Genomic DNA, 26,662 nt, shown 5'->3' with positions numbered 1-26,662 from the left:
GAGACATCATCTTATATTAAGAAAGTAAAGATGATGTTTGTCTTGAGTATTTGATTATATTTTTCTTTGCTAAATATATTTATAAACAGACATTTAGCAACTCCAACCCTAAAATGCACTGATTTTTTAGAATTAAGTCATACATTTCACTTATGTAAAGAGCTAAAATGCAAAAAAAAAATGTTAAAGATACAAAGAAATATTTCCTGATACTTTCACTATATAATTCCCATTTTTTCTTTTTGCCTTTTTATATATAATACGTTAATACATAAAAAATATTACTGAATATTAATACCTGCATTTGAACATATTCTTATTGTCACCCAAAACCTGTATTGAACCCCAGTATTAACACAATAATAAACTGTAAGATTTCTATAGTGCTGTATAATACATTAATAACAACCTATATTTTTTTGCTCTGTGTAATATTCCTATAGCAGTGTTATAGTAATCTGTAATGCTTATGTAGCATTTAATTGTCTGATTTGACTAATTTACTAATTTATTCCTGTAGGAATCCTATAGAAATTTCTGTAGGATTGCTGTAGTGCTTTCATAAGGTCTTTATTTATGCCATGTACTTTAAATAGACCTATCCACACTCAGGTTCATTTTCAAGGATGTCATACAGTGTCAGAAACCACATAAGCAAGTCTATTTGAGACTACTTAACAACTTTGCATGGTTTGAGGCAAGTGTTAGTTTGCATGATTCTAATTAGCGACTAGAAGTGTCTTGTTACTTGTTCGCCATATTAGCCCCGTAGCTCCAGTGCAAAATTAGAGAACCAAACTTCAGTCACCAAACATGTCTTTGTGCAAAGTTGTTTTTTGCCTGAATTATTGCCTTGGGTATGTTTCATGTTAAGCCTTTAGAATGTCCCTTTGAATTCAGAGCTGAACTGACCAAAACTCTTAGGATGTCCATCCTGACTGTTTCCCTCATCAGCTGTTGCAGTCGGAGCTGAAGGCACCCTATAACGACCTGTACCAGAGCCTGCAGTGTGTGAGAAGCCAAAGGGCTCCCACATCTCCGCTTTGTTTACAGTGCGGCTCTTGCTTCAACCCGAACAGGTGCGCTGTTGCCTGGAGACAGAGGATGAAGGATCAGGTCTAATCATTCTGGTGAGGAGTTGGATAAGGCAGATCTTTGCTGACACAGGAAACTTTCAGTCACAGGAGAAGTTCTCTTCACCATCAGGCCTTTTGTTGGGTTGCATTGTATTTTGTTTTTCTTGTATTCACTCATGTGTGGTGTGAAGCTTTGGAGGGACGAAGGCACCCAAAGCACATAATTAGTGGCTTCACATTCTTGTGCAAACATACTTTAGGAAATGAGTCATGAGACATTAATCCAGCGCTAAGTTATTACTCTTCCCAGACATGGCCGGATCTACCACTGGGGTGACCTTGGTGGCTGCCCAGGGACACCAAAAGTTGCTCCAAAAAGTGCATGGTTTTAAATGATTTTAATCTTATTAGAATGGCACAGTCAGTTTACTTTAAATCTTTTCACACACCACAACTGTCAGCCTGATAATCTAAAGATGCCACTCATCTATGTTGGTAAAGCATAGGATCATTTTGGCATTTGATTTTGGCAATTTTATAGTGATACCTGACCTTAACAAGGTTAGAACTGGGGAGTTAACTCTGTCCAGGTTCGATTTTTTTTTTAGGAAGAATCCATAGAATGAGCTTTCAGTAAAACCAAGACCTTTTTAGCAAGCAGTCTTAGGTTATTATGAGTGTGTTTGTGGGGATACAGCACTATATCTCTAATGCCCAGGGGCACCACAGCATCTTAATATGGCCCTGTTCCCAGATATTGGTCACACTTTATCTTGAGAGTCCTTAGGGTCTGCTGTGCTTTGTAGATGCTCAGCTTGTCTGGACTAACATTCAACTCAATATCTGTTACAATAGAACAGCAACTGTTAAATTCAACTAAACTTTAAGTATGAACAACATAATAGATCAGGAATACCCACTGTGTGGCCTGAAGGCTAAAGTTTGCCCCTGAGGATTTATTCGGTCTGCCGTAAATGTGCCCTGACCCCACCCCCTCACCAATGAAAAAACATAAAATATATTTTTATACTATGTATAACATTCTTAGTTTTTATCATAAACTTGTATTCTGCATTATTTTAATAACAAGATATAGTGTAATGTAAAAATGTAACCTTAAACCTACCCACCTTCTTTAATTGTCTTTTTGGCCTTCGTCCCACCACAATCATTGCAGTTTGGGCACCCCTGTAATAGATTCTACTAAATGTAATCCTTAACCCAAGAGTGCTCAGTCCTGATCCTGGAGAGTTCGCCTCCAACACGCCTGTCTCTAATATTCAGATGCCCCTAAAAGCCTTCATTAACTGGATCAGGCGTGTTTGATCAGCGGTGGAGCTAAACTCTGCAGGGTGGTAGATCTTCAGGACCAGGATTGGTCATCCCTGCCTTAACCTTAACCTAAACTTAACTTCAATTTAAAACCAAAACCTAAACCTAAACCTACCTGTGACTCTGTTGATAATCAGAATCAGAGTTTCACCAGGAAGATTGTTTACAATTTGAGTATCTGTAGATAATCTACAGGGGCCTCTCAAAATAAACTGTGACCCAGATATTTATTTTGCATTACATCATGTGAAAAGGAAGAGTATTCAGCCACCTTGTGGCCAATACCATGTATTGCAAGCCCTAGGACAGGAACTAACAAATGCACAGCAAAGCCAAGCTGTGTCAGAATGGATTTTGCAAGAGCATCAGAGTAAAGTTTAGGTCAGACTACCAAGAGAACAGCGCACACTCTTAAGAATAAATGTGATGAAAAGGGTTCTTTGTGGTGACCAAGAACCACTTAAGACCCTAAAGAACCTTCCAGAGGATTTTTAAGGATCAGTGCATGGCTCTGAATATATAGCACATGCTTTTATTTAGCCTTGGTAGACCTCATGAGATGCATTTACTTTAAAGTTTAAAGAACCTCCAAATAATGTAAAGGTTCTATACATGAGACACAAGACATTTCAGCCACCGGACATTTTCAGCCAAAAATGGTCAGATGTAGTGTGGTTTCTGGCCAAAAGAGCTGAAAAAAGTAAAAGATGTAATAGGTCTACAATGAAGGGTCAAATCTCACTAATCTGAATGATGATATAGTGAGAAATACTGATTAAAAAGGCTGTTTGTGTCCTTCGCTCGACTGTGCCCGGTCACCGCAGAAGTGTTCAAACAGTTTGAGCAGCAGCTCAACAGTGAGGCACTCAAACACAATTCGCTCCAGCTGCGTTCTGTACTTTCTTTAATATACATGCTTTTTAGCATTACCAGTCAATTAAATTGTTGAATGTAAATTAGATAAATTATACTTAGTAATATATTTTGGTAGTACATTTTTTTTTTTTACTGCAAACACGTGCCTTCATCACATCTTACTGAGATTCTCCTCTTAATGACGAACACTAAAGTGAGCCCTGCATTTCAGCTTTAAAAGCCTTTGGGAAACCATGGAGTATTATACTTTTCATAATTTTACAACCTTTAACATTTAATATTATTTAGCAAACTGTTTAAAATTAAACTAGACATCTGGTTCTCAGTTCTTTTTCCCAACAAAGCAATTATCACCACTGAATCACCAGCAGTATAATTAGATTAATTTAAAAGACTAAGACAAATGTCAGTTTTCTGTTTTGGTTTTAAGCCGAATATTTCCTGAATTTCAGTTTCAGTGCATCACTGCTCTACACTTATTAAAATTTTTCGTAGAACCGTATGTCCAAGCTAAGAACCACTTAGAAACCTTTATTTTAAAGAATGTAATCTGGCTATGATGCAGTTTATGAATACTTACGTTTTTCCCTTTAAGGTTATGGTGACATTGCTGTCTCTCCTGGTAGTCAGCTGAAAGACAAACTCCATTCTGAGCAGAGGATAAAGCAGCAGAGATATGTGTGTGTGTGTGTGTGTGTGTGTGTGTGTGTGTGTGTGTGTGTGTGTGTGTGTGTGAGTGATGGAGGGGTTTAGGGATTAGCGCATTAGGGAATGATGTTTTATCAGACTCCTCATGGCCCTGAATATATAGTATATGCTTCTGTTTAGCTTTGCTGAACCTCATGGTCAGAGGTTCTGATGGTCATGGTCACTCTTACTGGGCAGCAGGGGTGAGGAGTTAAAGCACATCAGAAATTTCCAAGGACAGTCAAACTGCTCACTTTCTGCTGCACTAAAAGGAATATTTTGGTGAAAAAAGACATTTTACCCAATTTTCCTCTTACCCTAAATGTAGTCAATCAATGTTAGGTATCCAAAGTTTGCTGCTGTAGTTTTGCACTGGAGCTACAAGGCTAATGTAGCTAATAAGTAATGGAAGCATTTCACTAGAAATTAGCATCGTGCACACTGTGTGCCTAAATAACTGCACACCTCAAACCATGTGAAGTTGTTAAGTAACCTCAAGTACACTTGCTTATCTTTGGTTTCTGACACTATGACATTTATTATTAAGTGCCATCAAGTTGATTCTGACGTCTGGTGACCAGATGGATTCTCCAGAATATTCTCTGTTCTGTTTGAGTCTTTAGGCTTCTTGATGACTTCATGTTCATGATTTCTCCAATTGTCTCCATCCATCTTGTTGCAGGCCGTCCTCTTTGTTTTACCTTCAACTGTTCCAAGCTGTTCCTCCTCATAATGTGTCCAAAATAAGCTTCAGCTTGGTTAACATCAACATGCATGGCATACTGTGATATTACAAAATGGACAAAAGTACATCTCAATTGCAATTGGCCAATTTATTGTTTTTTTGTCTTGGCAGATCTATGTTGCAAGTTTATGACAAGTAACATGAGGCAGGTAAGTGCACTCACACTGTATTTGAATGCTTCTATTACACGTGCACCAAAATGCTGTAGCATAATTACGCATGACTCATTTTGCTAAAAAGCCCAGTTGCCTCTTCCTTTGATGTAGCACTTTTGATGTTGTATTTAATTCACGTTATTTAAATAGGCAACTGATTTAAGTTGAAAAATTGAAAAAGCCAGTCCATTAAAGAGCAAATAATGTTGTACTGAAATCTGGCTAATAAAAATGACCAGAAATGTGCTTGTGTGTTTCATCTATTCATTTATCCCAAGCAGTCTGGGCTTCAGAATAAAAAAAAGGCTAATAAAAATTGGCCAAAAAAAGAGCCATCAGTTGATTTATCTGTAAAGAAATCAGAATCGGCCATAAAAGATCTTTGTCAGAGCATCCCGAATGGTAAGAAATAGCAGGGTTTGTTCTGGTCTCTGCTGCTGTACTGCACACAAAAACATTCAACAGCTTCGCTTCTTTTATTGCACACTTTTATCATTTTGCAAACAAGTTGTCACAGTAACAATGCATAAGAGAGAGAGAGAGAAAACAGAAGCAACTGGCTGTTAACAACAGCCTATTGTGTTCTACGTACAGTATTTATAGATATGTACACACACAATGAAAGAGCAGGGAGATATTCCAGCCGGACTGGCCTCCAAAAGCCCACCATGATCGTGCCTTCTCCCTGCTGAGAAACCCCACAAAACCCCACTCCCTGGCTTCTGAGTCCGAGTCCAGAACGTGGGGCTTCAAAGGTCCATTTGTGACGAATCCCAAAACATTCAAGTATTTCTAGCATTGCACAGGCACTGAGTTTACACAGAAAAACACACATACACACGCCCCAACTCTTCGTTCCCTACTGTCCTCGATCCATGTCCGAATGTTAATCAGAAACGGCGACTTTTCAAAAACAACATAAAACAAAAAGCAACAAAGAGTGAACGTTTTTGCACAAATGTACCATCCTTAGACATTAATAAATAATAAAGTGAAGCTTTCAAATACAACACACAAGTGCACTGAGTGTCTTGCAATAGCTTGATTTGGAACTTCAAGGAAAATAATCCTCTTGTTCTTAAAAAAAAAAGTTGGCATGTGTCAGTAAGAGTCTCTTTTTAAGCTGAATGGACAGCTGCTCCTGTGGAAATGCTAAAGGCACTCTTTTGCCTTTTTGGCCATAGTTTAGGAGATGGTTCATTCTGAGAACTAGCAAACAAAAAAATCGTAAAATCTGCAGAGAAGAATGCTTGTAAAATGAGCTTTTGAGTGAAATTACTGCAATGGCAGTGACAGCGTGAAGTCTGAAGTATTTAAAAAAATCAGTAACAACTGCAGCGAACAGGCCTTTTGTTTTATCGTACAAAAAACACAAAGGCTTTATATACATTGGGGTAGAATTGTATCTTTCTGTTTCATAATTTCTAAATGGCAGAATGAACCAAACATAGACACTGAAGCATAGACGTGACAATGAAATGGCCTGCAGTGAAATAATAGGGGTCAGCTGTCATTTCCGTCAGTCAAACCATATCGTCCTTGATTTGTTCTCTGCGGTTGCACTGTAGGCTGCAAGAGTGCAGCCGCTAATATGTTATCAGATAGCCCGTGTGCAGCAAAAAAAAAGGACACAGGATTACCAAGTGTCGGCAGCGCTGCGTCTGAGGAAGCGGTGAAGCTGCCCTTGCTGGGAGAACAGGTGCGTTCAGCATGGGGTCGGAGATGGCGGACAGCGCCTGGGCTGCCTGAACAAAAACACCAATCAGTGTCATTCTGCACTCCTCCTGCAAGCTCCTACCAAGTGTACCCCTCTGAATAACCCCAAATGATGCTCGCACTCCACTGCTGAATAAACCAAAATGAAAGATGAAAACACGAAGAAAAAACCCTCTCGACGTCGGATTGCACAATATCCAATTTACTGAAGCCTCCGTGAAAGGTGCCGAAAGCAACCGGAGGCCAGGAAAACCAAATCAGGTCAGACTCAAAGAGGAGAGGAGTTGAGTTAGAGTCTTCACAGGAGAAGCACCGCACTGCAGTACTCCTCTTAAAGCTTCAATATGCCCTTATGCAAACGATCTCACACAGAGCACTGCAACAGTTGGCTACATACAAAACAAACAGCAGCCACAGATATATGTAGAAGTCTTATGTTAACTGGACTACATAAACTGTATTCACGTTTTTTTCACCACAATCCCCCCCTATTTAAAGCCACTCTGTCTGCAATTTTTGTAAAAATCTACTGTAGACCATACTGAAATCACTTTTAAAGATAAATATGCACAAATTAAATAAATAATTTCTGCATGGAATAAAAAGCAGGATGAAACACAACGGTAAGTACTGCGGATTCCATCACAGATAAAAATGCAAGCCTTGCCTTAAAAAAATAAAAATAACCGCAGTCCCAGGTACTTAAGGGTGCCATCAAAAGGAAAGAAAATGGACCTCTTTTCCGTAATGCTGCTGGTTTAAAGCCTCTGAAAAAAGCACTCTCATGTCTGGTATTTGCTGACATACAACACACGGACACGTATGCAGGGTGGTTTGGTTCAGAGGCGTTTGCAGCGAGTCTCAGAATTCACTGAATTCAAAGCTGTGGCTCGGGCGCGAGCCTGACGCTCACTGGCGGGCGTGTCCGGGCGAGGCCGAGGCTGTGGGGCTCTGTGGCTCCGGATCTCGGGGACCCTACTACCTGGCTCTGGGGGCCTGATGGAGGGGGGCGGCGGCCGGCTGGGGCTCGAGGTCATCCTCCACTACGGCGGTGTAGCCCTCCTTTTCAATGCACTCAGCCAGCACGTTAAGGGCCAGGCGCAGGCGGCGGTCCAGAGCCTGCAGGTGCGGCTTGATGAGGACGGGGACGAGGCGGTCCCGCAGGAGAGACTCCTCCATCAGAGAGCTCAGCTTGTACTCCTCCTTAGCCAGCAGCTGCAGTCGCAGGTAGGTAGACCTCCTGACCCTGATGGAGTGAAGAGGGATAGGACGAGTGAGAAAAGAGGAGAGATAGAGTGAAGAATGAGGCAAGAAAAGAAAACAGTGTGAAAAAAGAGACACAGTAAGACAGAGTTAGACTAGTAATAGCTAACAAGTACGGGAGGGCGGGGCAAAATCTACCATGGGGTAAACTGTAACAGGGATAGTTTATGTAGTTAAACAGATCATCTTCTCCTATTCCCAAAGCAACTTCATTTGTGAATTTGGACCGCAATGTGACAGATACTTCACTTTTTATTACTAAGCTCTGAGAGCAAGTCACAAAATTCACACCCTTTTGACAGCTGTGATAATGCACCATTTTAAAGCACATAAGCAGCTCACAGCGAGAGCAAGTAACGCAGCCTCCACATGGCGGGGTTAGCGGTAATGCAGTGTTACAACTAAGCTTTCTAAAGTAAACAACAAGAGTCCATATAAGTCCATATAAATTCAAAACAGCCATTTTTTGCACAGGTTCATCAAAACCACACTACAGATGCCATGTAAACAAAATCTATTACATTTTTGTCATGCTGATGTTTGCTGCTCTACTTTGTGGGCCAAAATAAAATAGCACATTTGACACAGCCTAGCTTCAGTAATCATAGTTATTTTAATGAATATATTTGTTCAGTATTTAAGGCTGGAAAGTTTTCTGGTTCAAAAGGCATAAAATTATGTTTTGCATCAATTTACCAGACGTTCTAGTGATTGTTACAGCGTACAACAACTCCGCCTGTGGGGCTAGTTGTAACATTTGCACTCCTGCCATTTTCAGCAGAATACTTTGTTAACAGTAAGTGTTCTAAATGAAGTTTACATTTTCACACTAATCTTTATTAAATATTAGGCAAAAACTAAAATGTGTTAGGTTGTGTTCTACTCTCCCCTAATAGAAGCAAATAGAACCCAACAATGAGCATTGTGCAAAACGCATGCATAAATTACACAACTGTCTTAAACTGAGTTCTAGGGACAAAATCCAGGCTTCAAGATTGTTGCTACTACTGTTTTTATCTATGCCATGTTCTTTTGTCTACTCTCCCCTAATAGATGACACAGTGTCAGAAAACACATAAGCAAGGATGGCTTAACAGCTTAATGCTATTTGAGGCAAGGAGTTTGATGATTTTGGCATGCAGTTTGCAGATGCTAATCACTCTTCCAGGGTTCTTTAGTGTAGACAATGGAACACTTTCATGATTTCATTTAATCATGCAAAAGGATCTTTCAGTGTTCCTGGTTCTACATAGAACCATTTTCTTTATTGACGAGCCCTTGTGTTATCTTCCATTCCTTGTTGGCAACAGTAGACTCATAGCTCCACTGCGTAACTGAAGAAGCAAGCCTGGACATCAAACATGTCTTGGCTGATCTGCTGCTATTTGGGGTAAGCAGGAACTTGTATATGTTTGATTTTGCCAAACTGTTCCTCCAAAGTAGATTAACAAAAATGCTATGCACATGCACACAGGACCAGAAACGAGACTAGCAGTCTTACCTGCAGCACTGGCTCAAAGGCACCAAGATGGACATTTCGTCATGTGAGTGTTTTCCAAACCTGTGGATTGTAAAATGAATTAAAAGAGCTCTGATTCTGCTGAAAGGACACGGCTTGGGTGAGCACTACATCCCAGGAATCAGAGGGTTGCTAGTTTAAATCTGATGCCAGGCACTATGGGATGTGGATCCAGTGCCCTTGAGCATTGCCTTTGTGCACTGGAGCAAAGCCCTGAGTTGCTGTGGGAGCACTGCAGTGTGGCCTACTTTCCACCAGGCCCAATAGCTGTGAAAAGCAGCAGCAACCACTCAGTGGACAAATGAATCAAATTCTGCCCTAGAGAACTGCTTGAATAGAAATTCTTCACTGAAACTCTTTTCAGCACACAATTTGGCTTATTTTAGTACTGTGGAAATTGCTCTCCGTTGATACATAGTAATTCACGCAAAAGCTTTCAAACTCACTCTGTGGAGCACAACAGTGTTTTCATCAACATTCTGGATCTCCACATGTTGACTTTCACACACGGCCTTCAGCAGCACATACATTATCAGCTGAGATATGACTGAGATATGACTGGCATTTGAGTCTGACCTTCCCCTGACAACATACATATTCACTTCTCTTAAAGCAACCTCCAGTTTCCATGGTTTCACATGACTTTGCTGATGGAGGAATGTGGAGTGGAGGAATACGTGACACCTGCCTGCTTTGACAGGGCTTACTGCATTTCATGGCTAGTTGAGAGGATGCTGAAGACGGCTCACCCTCTGCCGTTGTCCAAATGGATGATGAACGTCTCGTTCCCAAACTTCTCAAAGGTCTCGTAATGGTGACGGTCCATATTGCCTGTCCAAATAAAAGGAAGAGAAAGAATGAGAGAATGAAAAATGCAGGTACTTAAACAGTTACAGTCTTTTCATCTTTGAGTTTGCACATGGTCCTTCTATTGTTCAGTTAAATTACAAGAGATATCGCACTATGATTTGAATTTGATCAAACTGTACTCTCCACGACCCAGTAGGATGAGCAACATAGACAATGTGTGTGTGTGTGTGTGTGTGTGTAAAAGCCATAAATAAGAAAAGCCATCTTTTACATTTTTGGCATCGTCTGACATTGAGACAAACAGAAGAATTCAGAGCTGCCAGGTGCATTGATACAACATGTATATCAAAAATAAATGTAACTCATTAGGTAACTGCATACATAACTATGTCATTATGCAACTACACTTAAATAGTATAGTATATTAACAGTAATAACTATTAGGGTTCTAAGAATTAATGGCAAAACTGAGGCAGGTTGTGATGAAACTGCAAAAGCTTCTTCTAATAATCTTATTTGCAGGTTTTAATGATAAAATATGATGGAATACATATATTTACACTAAATTAAATTGTTAGAATTTCTAGTAATTCCAATAAACAATTTCACCAAGAAATGTAGCTTGTTTAGAATAGGCTATTGCTGCCAAGCAACTATGGACTGCTGAATGAGGACAAGACCTTTCAGTTGCGCGTGACTGTATACTGTAATCAATCCATTGACTTTTTAAGTGTTTTGTCATATAACAATGAAAATATCATAATATAGCACTATTTAATGCACAACCCTTTAAGTCTGTAAGTCATTTTTGTTCACAAAATTAACGTCGCAACAATAATGCCAATTATTGCTGGTGCCGCTGTGCAATTTCGTGTATTTTATTAGCATCAAGCTAATGGTGCCACACATTTGTTTTCTCATCCTGGGTTAAATACTAAGGCAGATCTAACCACACAAATATAGACATTTCAGGCATGTAAGACATTCAAGTAACATAGTCTTCACATATTAATTTCTTATCATATTCTTTTTAACAGTTTTATAGTGCCTAACACTCAATAGGAGGAGTGGTTTAACTAAGAAAATAATATGTCAGCCCCTCAATTTAAACAAATCTCGGTTCTTACTTCATCTATCAGTACACTTGGTGGTCCAGCGGAGCAGCATTTCAGACCATTCACAGCACACTATTTGTCATGCATTTGCCAGTATCATGGGATGATAGGGACTTCATTACCCAGAACTCTCAGGAGGATCACATGACTGGGCTACTTCCCTCTGACTCTGAGAATGCGACGGACTCCAATACCCACAATCCTCAGGGAGATCACATGACTTCAGACAATATCTCGCGCTCCTATCAGCGCTCTCGTTCTCCTGAGTATTAACTATTTGCACATGTGTTTTAGATCATATGATTAGGATAGGATAGTTTTTAAGTCCGGGCTTTAGTGAAGTTCAGTGCGAGGTACTGCTTCATCACGGACTAACTAACTGAGTTATTTTCTGATCACTTGTCTGCTGTGTATTTGACCTTTTGTTTCGCCTTCTCGACTCTGCCTTTTTGCCTTACCCCTTTTTCGGATAATGTTGCCTGTGATTTTGGTGTTCTGTATTTTTGACCTGCTGGACTGTTTTTCGACTTGCCTTTTTGTCTTGCCCCTTGGTTTCGTTCACACGGTGATATCATCATCGTTGTGTTTTGTATTTGCTGTTTGGCTTTGACCCCCGCTTGTTTTTGACTACGCCTTTGCCTAACTCCATTAAAACCCCTTTTGCCCTTTTACATTGCAAGCATCTGGGTTCTGTTGCTTTGTCACACTATTCTTAGTGACTTATAGGTGTGCATATATTTTTTAAAGAGTATTTTTTAAAGCTTTAGGTTCAATCAGATTTTAGAACTGCAACTGCAAAAATGCATATGTTCCGGTCATGTAATTAAAATAACGCAGATCAAGCAACCATGTTTGCTTAAGTAGCCATGCTGAATAATCAGCATTATTATTTAGTGATATTTTGCATAATATTTTGCATTCTTTTTGAACAGCAGTAAAACTCACCCATAAGAAAGTCAAAGATTGTCATATCCATGATGTCCAGCAAGCGTGTGCCATGGTCATAGGGTGGAGTCTGCTTGACTTCATCACAGTAATCTGGATCCACTTCCCACCTGAGCAAAAACAAGTAGAGTGTACTTAAACCTCTTTACTCTAAACACTATGATTGTAAGCCATTCCTAACAGACTAAGTGCTCTTTGTAGCCACTGTTGGTCCTAACGTCACTCTACCACAAATGTAAATAATGACCATCTATGAAACAAACCTATGAAATACCAGTAGAATTAAGGCCACTATTCCTCAGTAATATCATACTTATATAATGATAGCCCGTGAGGCACTCATAATACGTGGTGCTGTACCCAGGCCTTCTGGTCTGGATGCAGGATGAAGAGAGAGTGAACAGAGCCTTCTCATGAATTCAGAGTAGAATTCATTTTGTATCAACAGGAAGAATGATGTGTTCCATCTCTCCACTTTCACAGGCGAATCGGCGAAAGCAGCAAAAACTGTGAAATATGTTCTCTTTTCAACTTCAGTTTCACTCAGTCAGCGGTTTTGCATGGTGTTTGATGTGATCGGCCTCGGACCGTCCGCCTAAAACTGGCATCATGGGGAGGACGGACCATTGTCTCTGCCCAGAAAGCAGCCATCCTCGAGCTGCGCTAGGCTCCGTTTTTGCTGATAAAGGCAGTCTGTGAGTTTAATGAAGATGTGAGGTGGTGTGTGGTGACCTGAGATAGTGTGAAAAAGAAAAAAAATGATAACAGGAGAGATAGTAAAAAAAAAAAAAACGAAAACAGAAGATTAAAAAAAGAAAAATATCAAAATAAAGTAAAAGCAGGAGAAAAAGATGAAAGATATATGAATAAAACAAGAATAGCCAAAAAAAACCCCATTAAAATAAAACAGAAAGAAGGTAAACGTGGAGAAGGAGAAACAAAGAAAGAAAGAAAGAAAGAAAGAAAGAAAGAAAGAAAAAGAAAAGAAAAACACCAATGAAAAACCGAAAAGAAAAAATGAATAGAAAAAAGAACAACAAAACTAAAACAAAAAAGGAAAAAAAGTAGAAGAAGAAGAGAAAGAAAAAGGAGAGGAAGACAGAAAAGAAGACAAAGATGAAGAAGAGGTCTTACTCAGCTTTCTTGCGCTTGTGGTAGGAACGCCTCCAAGGGTTCCTCCAGGTTTTGCGCTTGGCCAGGGCGAGGTCAGGCAGAAAAGCAGCCAGTGAGCCCTCGATCTGGTCAGGCTTTCCACACAGAGCGTGCTCAGTGGAGCAGTAGTATGAACACTCTCCGTAGAAGCAGATGTTGTTGGCTGTGGAGCGAGAAAGAGAGCAAGTTTCAGCTTGGCAATAACAGCTGTGTGAGAGGAGGACAGAAAACCTGACTGGCGGACAAATGAACAGGGGGAGAGAGCGAGAGACACAGTGTGAGAGAGAGACAGAGAGAGAGAGAAAGAGAGTCACTGTAATCTGATGGTAGTGAGAATGTTTTTACAGGTGGTTTGGGGTCATTGGGGCTAGTCATCGAACACTGTTGAATGGACAAAGACTGCTGGAGGTTAGGACAGAGTTAAACTCTTGACTGCTATATGAGTCTCAGTGACTGCCACAGTCTCTCTAATGGCAGACAAATCTGATATCAGTGTCACACTGTCCAGCATGAAGGCTTTTCTCAGGAAACGTTCCAGTGCTGATAGCCTTTTTGTGGAAAAAGCTGTACTGAGATTTTTGACCTTTAGCAGACGGGCCCGTCTGTGATGGGCCAATGTCAGTGAACTGAGTTCTTCTGCTTCGTGTGGGTTTCGCTGAAGAGGCTTAGTTTATGATTAATTACTGTGGCAATCGACTCCCTGGGGGCAAAGGAAGCCTATTCGCTTCTTCCCAGAAAAGTTCCTCATAAAAAGTTGACGCAGTATGCTAATGATTATTCATGATAATTAGCACAGTTAATGAGAGAAAATATGCCTTGGCATGCCTCTGCTTAAAAACTGATGCCCGCTAGATGGCTGAAATTCAATTTTAAAGCTACACAGAAGCTTGACAAGTACAGCATGCCTGTGACTCTTCATTTACAAGTGATGAAAAGCCAAGGCCACAGCAGAGCTCTGGTACACTGGCCCCTGCTCTGGGCAGGACTCGTGAGAATGGGCTAGCTGGGGGAGGGGATAAAGGCATCTCGGCCTGATGGGCCGGAAGAATAGGGGCGAGCTGATACCTGGAGAGATAAAGAATGTCCGCCAGAGTTTTTTGTCGCGGGTCACGTCCCGGATTTCCCGCGTCATGTTCACCAGCCTGCCAGCAACTGGCGGGACACGCCGGAAGTCCAGAATTCTACACAGGCAGACAGACAGACAGACAGACACTTTATTAAGCAGTAGCAATAAAGAAAGACAGTAGCAGCAAAATAACTGTTCACACGCAGATAAGAAGAATTTACAATATGCTGAACCCTTTAATGTCACAGTTATCACCCGCAATAACAAAAGCATGGTGTAATTCAATAGTAACTAGATAGCAACTATTTCTAACTATTTCCTGTAGCTCACTGAAACAAGCTGAGACATTCTATTAGAAGTAAGGGTTCTAAACTTTAAATCTACACCATCTTTGTGTTTGTTTGCTATGCGTTTTCCATTGGTATACATCTGCACAAATGGAAGAAGTCAGATGTGCAGACGTAAAACTGCCAATACAGAATGTCAATATCTAAATGTAATTCATGGCATTACTTGCTATGTAATTATATATATATGACCATGTAATAACATTGAAAAAGATAGCAAAACAAAAGTCTCACCTCAATTTTTAGGAGTTAAACTACTATGGGTTTACTAGTGCATGCTTTGAATGCAACATTTGTATTGTCTGAGATGAGATATGAGATAATTCTGAAAGTGAAAAAAACTCCTGTTTCCCACAATGCTCCGTCTAACACGTCAAACCCTCATTTACTCCCAAATAAAGTCTTATAATAGTTTGCCTATGAAAGCTAGTGCATACTGCAGTTGTGCTACTGTATATTTGTCTCACTGTTAGTTAAACAACACAATCAACATGCTAATTACATAGCAATTGGATGTCTAATCTCTGTATAAGCTCCATCAAGTAATAACCAAGCAAATCTACAGAGCACAGAAGATCTATGGAAACAAGGAGCGATTTCTCAAAGTGACTGCATAATGATTTAATGATTCTTCCAGTCGCTGACAGCAGCTGTCTCAGCCTCGTCTCGGCACGTGAGCCTGTTCATAACTTATCCGCTTTATGACACCTCCCTGATTGCTACTTAATGGCCTTTTAAAGACCTGCTTATTGGCCTTCAGCATCAGGCCCCACACAGCCCCAGAGGACGACTCCTATCCTTCCGCATCTCTAATACACACAAATGTGCATTCTTCCTTTACTCCAAATGCAGTCGATCAGCCAAGACAGGTTTAGTGTCCAAAGTCTGCTTCTCTAGTTTTGCGCTGAAGGCATTCTGCAAACTGAATGCCTAAATTATTGTGCACTAGCCTCAAAACACAAGTTATTTATTTATTTCAAATAGACATGCTTGTGGGGTTTCTGACACTGTATGGTGTATTGTTACTTATTAAACTGGACAAAAGTCTGTAACAGAGCTTAAGACAGTGGTAACATCCATCCTGAAGTTAGAATTTTTCTAATGCCAGTACTTTTGTCCAACTTTATAAACTATGCAATAGTATCACAAGGTCTTTCTCCCGCTGGGGGACTCTTTGAACCTGAACATTCTGGAATGGCTCATTCCAACACCTGCTCCTTTCTGGCTCCACCTCTCCATCTTCATGCACACCTGCAGCTCATTCTATGGATTCGTTTATACACATATATATATTCCTTTGTTTGGCTTTCTGGTTTGTTATGTCTCTGTTTCACTAACTGAGTGCTAAGCCGGGGTTCCTTTGTGTTGATAGTTTCCATGATATACCCTTGCTTTGTTTTCTGGTTTTAGCCTATGGATTTGCCTCGCCTGTTCTTTGACTGCCCTTAATAAAGCTACTCAGCAAATGCAGCCTGCTTATGAACTCTGTATGTTACACATAACGTGCCCGTATCCACATAAGCAAGTCTATTCGAGATTATTTACCATCACAGCCTGCTTTGAGGCATGTGTAGTACTATACCAGCTAATAAGGACATTATAAGCTTTTATTACTTAGCTACAATAGGCCTGTTTAACAGATAATACCTGAGTGTGACACAGGGACTGCTACAGCTTGCCTGCGTTTGCCATTGATACATAAAACGTTTGTGCTGCAGAAAGGTTCAGCAAATGGACAGTCAAATCAGTTAGAACATGATACATTTGTTTACCCTCAGCAGTTTTCTGACTTGTGATTAGGCAATTGGGTTCATGGCTGGCGTAACTACTGGGAAATGTGTGTGTAGCACAAAATGTTAAGCTACTATTTTGTTTGATAAATAATCAATGAATTGCAGAATTAACATTTTTAATGCTTAAAAAATATATTTTTCTGTTTTGTTTTCATAGTACTTTGCTGCATGTTGGAAAAAAGTGGAAAAAAAGGCTCAACGCCTATTCTCTAAATGTCTGGGACTTTGTGCAGGCAAAAAGCAAGATGTTCCGTGTCTCCCACAGAGAGGAAGGTGTGTATGAAACAGGACTTGTAGTTCCAGAGTAAAACTAAAGAAGCCAACTTCAGACTCCAAACATGGCTGACCGACTACACTGAAGGTAAGGGCAAAATGATGTGAATTTGATTTTCGCCTAAGTAGTGCATTCTTGCCTTCTGGAAGTGCCTGGGTCCTTGGCCCCTGAGGGACAGAAACCCGAGCCTGCAAGATGAAGCCACTCAGTGGCCACAATCCACCAAGTCATGCTGGAGGCTCATGACAAAGAGCCCAGTGTGGAGGCTTGGCTGGGTGCAAACAGTCTGTCAGCCATACGGGGGTACTGGTGCAGGACTAGAACATACAGAATAAGGATGGAGGGATGGCAGAGAGAGAAGAAAGTGGGACACTGTTTGGGATGCTGTTGGAATTCCATTCTCATGGGCAGGAATACTCTTATCTACTGTTATCTGTTTACTTTTGTAGAAGAGTAGTTCTCCATAGATTTAGTGTTCACTCCTATTGTACTCTATGGCTGTGACAGTCCCTTGTGATGTCGTGATACTAGTTATGCAATTTTGAATAATATTATATAAAACTATAGATAATTTAGCACCTGCATTACGCTACCCTGAACCGAATAGTTATCAGAAGGACTTAAGTCATAAAAGGTAATATTATGTTTTTAATATTATGTTTCAATGTAAAATTTTGTTTTAAGAATGAGATGTATGTAGTAACCTGGCTATTTAATCAATCATAGCTTTAACTTTAAACTTTTATAGGCAAGAACAGCCTTAGTATGTCAACTGCAGTCAACTGCAATTTAAGTAAAGCATACATTGGTCTACAGGTGCAAAGTCTACAGGTGTCAGGTTCAGGAAAGAAAAAACAATGAAAAAAACTTGTGGACAAAATAAAGTGGGTCTCAACAAGCTCAATCAACACCCGCCCTGCACAAAGGCCCTCTCTGTGAGCTTCCTCGTTAAAGTCAGCAGGGAGCTTCTCCCAACTTTTGATTGCTCTCATATGCACCTTGTTATCCTCAGAGCCCACGTCACCGCGAGGTGGATCGAATCAATCTCGCTAAGTGCTTTTCAGGCTGCCGGCCAGGGGGCTGGAGTGATGGGGCCCGAGCAACGTGTGGAGAATCGGAGCCGGTGGGGCTGGGTTGTGTAACGGAGGTCCGAGCTGCTCTTAAGGGCCAGCTGAAGCCTCCTGCCTAAAATCGATACTTGTGTGGGCACAGACATGGCTACTTTTGCCAAACCCACGCACATGCCTGAGGACCAACTGGGCAAAACACTGGTGTTATGGAGGCTGGGCCGAATCCCAACAGTCTGTGTTTTACTATTTCATCTGAGACATCTAGAATATTCTTCAAGGAGTAGTTTGGTAAAAATCAATTGTACGTAATTTTCTAATGTAGCCAATCAGACAAGACATGTTTGGTGTCTGACGTTAGCTTCTTAACCACTGCGCTGTAGCAATGAGGCTGTTATCTATAAAATCAACAAAATATGGACAAAATTCAGGCTTCAAGATGACTCCTACTGCTGTTTTTCCCTATGCCAAGTGCTTTTGTCTATTTTTCTACAAAACAGGATGTCCTAAAGTCTACTTGACATTCCTTAACAACTGGTTTGTGGTCAGTGTCTGAAGATTTATGCATGCAGTTTGAAGAATGCCAATTATTGGAATATAAGCTTTGAGTTAGCTGTTGGTTACACTGGCACCAGTCTTGTATCTCTGGTGCAAAACTAAAGAAGTGAAGGGAAAATTGCAAAACTTTCACAATAACATAGCTGTAACCAGGATGAGCGCAACTCAAGCTTCTGGTGATTGTGTTATAGAATAATAGATCTTTAAAGGATTGGGTCTGACATTCACAGAAGAACTTTTAGAGATGAGATGCTTAACAAGCATTTTAGTCTAAATGGAGAATAATATCCTTGCCAGAAGCGAGGACAAATTAACATTCAGTCTCCTAGATCCTTGGCATGGATAGGAAGATAACAGTGTCAGTGATTCAAACTTTGTTGAGCAATGTGCTCCTTTCAGCCTTCAGCTCGAAGCCCAGCTTTTATGTGGGTGAAGCAGTAATACGGGCAAGATTCTTGAAACAATGCAGAAAGATTGTAAACATTGTAAACTGGTGTTCCAGCCACTCTCCAGCTGCTGGCCATGTGTGTGGGTGTTAGTCAGGTATGAACTGAGTGCGAAGACAAGCAGACTGGACTATGTCTGAGTGAAAATGCGAACACACGTGCATGCGTCTCCAGCACGAATTGAGTGGGCCTCTACTTTTTACTCAGCAGGTGCTACCGAGTGGGCCGACCTACCTGTCGAGATGAAATGCTGCAATCTCCGCGTTGTGTCTCTCAAAGTCGGAGAAGTAGAAGAAGTCCGGGGGCGTCTCCTGCTCCCTGGTTTGCCTGAGAACAGAGGACAAAGAGAGAGAGAGCGAGAGACAGAGATGGGAGTTAAGATTAGCATGCTAGGCAAAGTGCTGCCAGCGGTATCAAAGGCATTGCTGGCACACGCACACTTTTGACTGAAATCACAACATTCCATCTCTCACTGCAGGAGGTCTGAGAGACATGGGCCACTGCTGAGAGAGCAGGAGAGAGAGAAAGACAGACAGTTGTTCCATGGTTTTAGGACACTATGAAATTACAGTTAGCATAGATTTGATCTGGTGGTGTCAGGCAGCTGGATTGAATGCAAATTTGGCAGCAAACTGTAGCGTCTGACTCTCCTGGAGTCTGAAGCAGACAGACAGCCAGGCGGACAGGCAGGCAGTGTGGAACTCTGCCTAGCGAGCCACATGTCTGATTCAATGGAGGCCTGGAATTTTGGCAAAAAAAAACTCCAGGTGGACACTGATTTTATATCACCATTCAGACAGATTACCAGGAAGCACTGCAGTGAGACAAAGACAGAGAGACACAAAGGGGAATGCGAGACATAGAAGGTAGCAGAAATATACTGCTGTAATATATACTGCTGTAATATCAAAACCTCCATTCCTTTTTTTGCCTTTTGAAAATCAGTTTATATTTTAATAATTTTCCATTTTTTGGAAACAAAGTTTTGTTACGACTGTTACAATAATGCCAATGTATCTTGTCTAGGTCGAATTTCATTATTTACATGTAACGTATCTCTTGGACTTGGCTTTTAAGTAAATCCCTCACTCACTCATGCTTAGCACGTTGAATATTCTCTACAAGTGGGAGCTAATGGCACTCACGTAACTTTTATGAGCATCACTGAAAGAGAGGAAACTCGCATGAACCCACACCAGTAGGATTTCACAAAAGCAAGTTTGCAGTCCCAAACACGACATATTTGAAGGTCCAAAATGATATGAAACAGATCCTAAGTAAGTGTATCAACACAGGGTACAATCAATTCTGCTACTATTGCAGTCTGTTTACTGTTTACTGCAGGGGTACTCGGTTCTTGTCTTGGGGGTTTGGAGTACAGCTCAGGTTGGTGATTTCCAAGCTCAAATACATCGACTACATCTTGTAATTAACTCAATTTTAGTCAGGGATGTTTGAAAGAAAGCATAAAACTGTTTTGGACTCTGGGTCTCTAGGGCCAAAAACCCAATGCCCCGGTTTACTGGTAACAGAAAAATGAATTAAATCAGAGTAATAATACTTCAGCTAGGTTGTGGAGATGAACACAGGCAAAAAAGAAGCAGGGGTGTTATGTAAGAGTGGTGCTTCACATCAATCACACTACGTGTCCCTTTTCGTCTTGTTATTCTTTGCAACACGTGCCTTAACCAGTGTTTCTCTGAACCAGATCTAAACTTGGGCTTGTTTCCAGGAACCGCCATTGTGTGACAGGTCTTTAATGACCAATCACAGTGAGCTTACCCAGAGCTACTTCAACTGGCCTCGCAGTGGAGGCAGATTGGTAGATTTGTGTGACCCAGGTGTGCACTGCAGCCTCACAGCAGCGTGCCACAAACATCATTACTGCCTGTGCTTTCTGCTCACAAAGCTGCTCTACCTGCATCTAAAACCTGTCACGGCGTTCCATTTAACCGAGTGGCTTTCCTTTATCTGAATATCCCCTCTTTTCCACCTGCTATTAAACCTAAGTGCATCACATACCGCCCTCCTCATCCGCCTCCTGCGACCTCACTGCTGCCAAAACTCGAATAGGAAAAAGTTTTTTGCCTTTTTTTGTTACCTCTCATCTTTTCATTCTGATGGAAAAAACGCTTGGCTTTTCACTGCAAATCCCCATTATGATCCATTCAATTTCCTGGATCAAAAGGGAACTAATGGCTTTTTATTTGCGCAGCGAGGGCTGAGATGTGGCGCTGATTCACTGAGGAATAAAAGGACCGGACGCCTCCCCAGGGGAGGAGAGCCTGTCAGGCTTTTGACCCAGAATTCAATGCAGCGCTGGGGAGGTGGAGCGGGTAGCGCCTGCTTCCACACCTGCGCTACACAGTGTGGTATGATTCAACTTGTGAAACTGAGACCACCGGGGAAGTGTGTTCTGCATGGGCCTGCCAATAAACTCAGTTCTCTTATTCTGAAGGCAAAGACACTAATCTCACAATGCTATTGTCACTAAGTCACTTTACATTTTCATTTCACAACTACACACAACAACAGACTTAATATAAACGTGCTATAGAGGTGCTTAAAAGTTTTTTTTTTGGATCAATGTCATTGAAGAACCTTTCAAATTAAGTGGTTTAAATTGAGTTTTTTTGAAGCACCATCAAAATGAAAAGTTCAGAAGTGGTTCTTCTATGACATTAATTCTTGGTCCATGACTGCAGTAACCTATTCAATGTTACTGCTATATGATGAAGAGCAGGCAGCAAATGTATCAGAGTCTTTGTTTTTAACTGTGCTGTTGTGACGGTAGAGTCTGATATGTTTCGTTTTCAATGGATCAGCAGCCGCTGTTAATGTCTGCTAACGTTTGTCTGTCCATAATTATACAGTCATATGCAAAAGTTTGGGATGCCCCTGGTCATATTACATGTTTTGTTGATATTCTAAGTGAAAATAAGTTAACGAACACCAACACCAACACACTTCTGCACATTTTAATGCACAACTACTGTTTAGTTACTGAATTTAACATACTGGAAAAAAACATAAAATGTGGCTTGTGCAGAAGCTATGGCACATTTCATAGTTTTTGTGTTATTTTTGCCAATATTTTGTAAGTTTAGTGGACTAAAATTTGTTTGTTCTCTGTAGAGGATGTGTTAACTAATTTTACCTCATAAACTCAATAAAACATGTAATTTGACTGGGGTTTGACTGCATATGACCGTGTAATAAACATGATACAATCGAGATTAAAATACAGGGTGATTCAAAAAGACTCATCCGATTTCAAAGCGCCATATTTTTACAACCGTGAGGCACCCAGGAACCAATCACATTCCAATTGAAAGAGGGGGTCACAGAGTTTCTGACTGTCACTGGAAGATGGCTCCCTTCACTCTGCAAGAAGATGGTGACCCCTGAGCAGAAAGCATTTTGTGCCCTCCAATTCAATACGAGTGAATCCGTCATAACTGTGCGACGTGATTTTCGTCGGCAGTGAACCTCCAACAGCTCAGAGTATTTGTTGTTGGTTCCACAACACTGGATGATCTCCAAAATTGCACTGAAAGAGCTGTGAGTACAGTGACACCTGAAATGCTCAATCGCATATGGGATGAATTTGACTATCGAGTTGATGTTGTTCGTACAGCTGGAAGACGTTCATATTGCACACTTGTAAAATTACATAATAAACTTTATGCTCACTTAAACCATTTACAATTTACTGCATTGTTCTGTAATGATTTACAAGTGAAATTAATCACTTTGAAATCGGATGAATCTTTTTGAATCACCCTGTAGTATAAACTAGATACAAACAAGTTTTTTTTTTTACACTCTATTTTAATATTTGGGAGCAGCAAAAAGTTATTATATTATTTACAATCATTTTTGTCATTACGAAATTTGAATATTAACTTTAGTCAACAACTTTACTGTTGATGCTATGCAGATTTCTTAGTTATTTTAGAATCATCTATACCTCCATTCATCTTCCTGCACATAATGAACATCTTTTTTTTCCAGCTTTCTAGCTTCTTTTTAATACTTTGAGCCTGACAATTTTCACAGGATTAGGATATTAGATACATTCTTTTATTCAAACCTGTGAAGTGTGATTCGAGTGTATATCACATCAGATGTGTCAGGAACGAGTGAAAAACATCAATAAAGCAGAAAAGGTGCTGATTCTATAGAGATGTTTGTGTACTACAGTGCCCTTGTGCTCTTTATGACAGAAAGGGAAAAGAACTGGAGCAAGCGATGTTGACAGATCGTTTCTCTCTCACCTTGGGCCAAACAGCACTTCCCTCTCTTTTGCTTTCTCTCTCGCCAGTGTGTTTCATATCTTGCTGGCTCTCACTGCCATCTCCTGCTGGGCAGTGACAGGCAGGCCAGTCGCCACCGTTACCGTGACCCTGTCTGCAATTTCCTGTCTGGGAGGAAGCCCTGGCCAGCCACGGTGTTTCTGACAGCTTGTGATTTGACAGTCCACTGCACGTCCGAAAAAATAAAAGAGTGGGGGAGGGGTCATCCCGTACGAATGCTGCTCGGTCACGGAAAGAAGAGCAGGGTAATTACCTTGATATAAATCGGAATCAAGCGGCAACAGAAACGCGAGGCAGGCTGTTTATTTGCTGTCTGCGGAAGTGAGTGAGGCATCAGGGACGAGTGTCACTCAAGATGAATGCCGAAGACCAGTACAGCTCACCGCATAAAGAAGGGGTCAGCTCCTGGTTAAATGCTTTACTCCTGAAAATGTTTTAAGGATAGTCTCTGATGTTGACTTAAAAGACATTGCAACATGCATTAGGCTTTGAAACGCACAAGGACCTTCTCAAGATGATCAAAAAGATAAAAAATGCTTTAAATAGACGCTTTGCTGTGTAAATGTGTCACCACTGACCTAAATTCTTAAGGGATCAATGCTAAAGATGCAATTCACGAGGTGTCATACGCTAATTGACAGGAAGATGCCACAGATTCTTCACTGGCACCTAAACCTGTCAGGTTTTTCTGTAGCAATGCAGCATCTAAAATGTAATCACATCAAGAGTTTACAGAACGCACTCCTTCAAACACAAGCACTTGTAAAGTGCCGCCACACTGGCGCAGAAATGATTGGCACAGTCTTTTACGATGCCTCTCTAATGGGGTTACTATAAGATTAGCCTGGTTTGCTAAGCTTTTCAGAAGCCTGCCAATGAGATTCAGCTAGAGAGTAACACAAGCAGATCATCAGGACTCTTTAGATTTCCTTTAAGAGCACATCAAACAGAAAGAGAGACAGACAGAGACAGTGGGAGAGAGAGAGTTATAAAACTGTGAAGCAAACTCAAACCCACTATCAAGTCAACAATATCGCTCACGACCAGCTTTTCACAACATAAAAACATAAACAGAGTAGACCGAGTGAAGTCATGAAGCTCCGTTTAGTCATAATGAAGTTGCTGTTAGTCATAACCTCACAACTGAGTCACCTGTGTCTACAGTTTCATAAACAACATTTGGCGTAATGCTCCGATAGGCAAATATTTTCTTTCAATTACACTGCTGCTTTCATAACTGATCATTAACCAAGTTTATTATCTAGTAAACTGCATGGAATGGAACCAAAATATATAGCGAAATCATGATGTTTGCTCAGAGTGGCATCTGTGGTCAGAAAAAGTGTCCTGTTATTTAAAAGTCTAGTTACCTAGGATGACAACTGTGTGACTAGTGCTAAATAATGGAGAGGAAAGCAATCAGACATGTCTTTTGGGCCAGAATGACAGCGCTGCAGCATGGTGAACTGGGATGGAGATGAATTCCCAACACGTCTAAACCAACTTACGTTAAGCCAGCTTGTGAAGACGGATTTCTAATATGTCTTAAATTTTGTGAAAAAACAACCCTAACTTCTCAATATTTGTTACAGTATTTTGCTTCAACATAGGACTTGCTGACAGGAGTTTGTGGACCAATATGTTATTTTTATAATTCTGCTACAAATGTATAATGCTGTGCCCATTTAAAAAAAGTTATCCATCAATTTCCATCATTTTACATTTCATCACAATTGCCGAAGGACAACAAGCCCGTGTATCACTGCATACAAGCATAGATTTGCTTTAACATGTCAAGATGTTTAACAAATACAGAAAATGTGTTGAAAGTACAGGCTAACATTACAAAACCATTATTGTCATTGTTTTGCTGGATTTGTTAACTCTGCTGTATATGTTTTGGTCCTTTTTCTTAATCCACAATGGTTCTGAAACATGCAGTTCAAAGGTTGTGCTTTTCCCTGGAAGTTTCTTCATTATTTGGATAATAACTTTAGTATGGAAAGTGTATTGAATGGGAGAATACTATGTGACAGACAGATATTAGCATTAAATTAGAAAAGAACAGCTATAGCCTTCCGACCCCCGAAATTCATAGACATGTGTAATTTGTTTTGTCTGTGCAAAGACTTTAAAATGTATAGACCTATATTTCTATGGCTTGATAAAAGAAGATCTAAGTAACTTGAGTAATGCCCTTTCACCGAAGTGAAAAGGGCACTGCAGAATGGCTGTAGTTGGATTATTAATGAGTATTAATGGCTGCTTGCATGTTGATGTCCTCTCGTGGGGAGAGGTCAAGTTTGATACATTTAACTTTTCCTGCCACGTCCTTTGCAGAAGTGACAAATACCCTTTTCACGTTATATAATGCCTGCCAACAGGGTGACTCGAAACTGGTCCCTGTGTGTTGGATTAGCGGGTGTTCTGTGCTTAGGGAGGAAATCACTGACCGAAGCTGTCGCTTTGATTACTTTAGTATCGCCACAGTTAAAAGTACAGTTTTTATTTACAAGCAGGTTCCAGACGGGTGCACTGTATTATGGCTGAAATGAACTCAGCTAGACTTGATAAAATTCAACAAGCAAATCTCATGTGAGAAGTAAATCCTCAAATAATTACAGTGTGCCAACAAGGTCAGACAAACAGGTTTCACGGCGGACTTTCGGCACTAGAGATGGGTGACACTGGTGTCAGGAAGGAGCGAGATAAGGGGGAAGTTGATTGGTGGTCAGTGAGGCGGCTACAAGGATACAAGCCCACACTTGCAAAATCTCTCCACTAGACCAGAGCTGTGGTCCACATAGTGTTTTATATCGGTCTTGGGCTCATTTGGCAGACAAAGGACTTTTTGTCAATAATTTGTAGTGTTTTATAGCCCATAGCTTGTAATCTGTTTTATGTAACTTCATATTTTGAATGTTTGTTGTGGCCCGCCATGAGTTTTGCCAGGCATAGACAATTGTTGAACACTTGTGTTATAAGCATACATTGCCAATGTTTACAAATCAGTATTGTTAATTGCTAATGTCTCTAAACTTATACTTCTTTATTATTTTAGGTACAAAATAAAGCTTCTCCATTGTGGCTTGCCTACTACCATGTTGCTTTTACTGAGCACTACCAACTGTCAACTGACTGGCTATCTGCACTGCCATGTGTACACATTTCTGTGCACAGATTATTATCATTTGATAAACTTTTGTTTTGGTCTGTTTTTGATCTAGCGCATTTTGAAAATCACGTCTCCTACATGCCATGCAAAAACAACAGTACGTGGTAAGGCTGCACGATAAGCACATAAATGCGCTGTATGATAAAGCTGTTGGACATCCAGTGACGATATGAGTAGCAGAAAATTATTATTAAAATACTGTGCCTATGATTTGATGTATAGGCTTTTT

The 26,662-nt window shown here is 40.6% G+C and overlaps 1 protein-coding gene across 1 annotated transcript in view; it reads right to left on the bottom strand.

The window, feature by feature from the left end:
* Positions 1–5,328: 5,328 nt before the first annotated feature.
* Positions 5,329–26,662, bottom strand: part of fam20ca (FAM20C golgi associated secretory pathway kinase a) — a 62,618-nt gene continuing 41,284 nt past the window's right edge. The window contains exons 4-10 of the mRNA XM_036589429.1: positions 19,177–19,269; positions 14,457–14,572; positions 13,374–13,554; positions 12,240–12,349; positions 10,119–10,200; positions 9,352–9,411; positions 5,329–7,833 (exon numbers count right to left, since the gene is read on the bottom strand). Of these exons, the coding sequence (XP_036445322.1) occupies positions 7,566–7,833; positions 9,352–9,411; positions 10,119–10,200; positions 12,240–12,349; positions 13,374–13,554; positions 14,457–14,572; positions 19,177–19,269 (910 nt within the window). The 3' untranslated portion in view covers positions 5,329–7,565. The remainder of the gene's footprint in view (positions 7,834–9,351; positions 9,412–10,118; positions 10,201–12,239; positions 12,350–13,373; positions 13,555–14,456; positions 14,573–19,176; positions 19,270–26,662) is intronic.

Source organism: Colossoma macropomum, unplaced genomic scaffold (assembly GCF_904425465.1).
Source record: "Colossoma macropomum unplaced genomic scaffold, Colossoma_macropomum, whole genome shotgun sequence".
Lineage (NCBI taxonomy): Eukaryota > Metazoa > Chordata > Actinopteri > Characiformes > Serrasalmidae > Colossoma > Colossoma macropomum.
The sequence above is the reverse complement of the archived record's forward strand: the minus strand, read 5'-3'. Positions and strand labels throughout refer to the sequence as shown.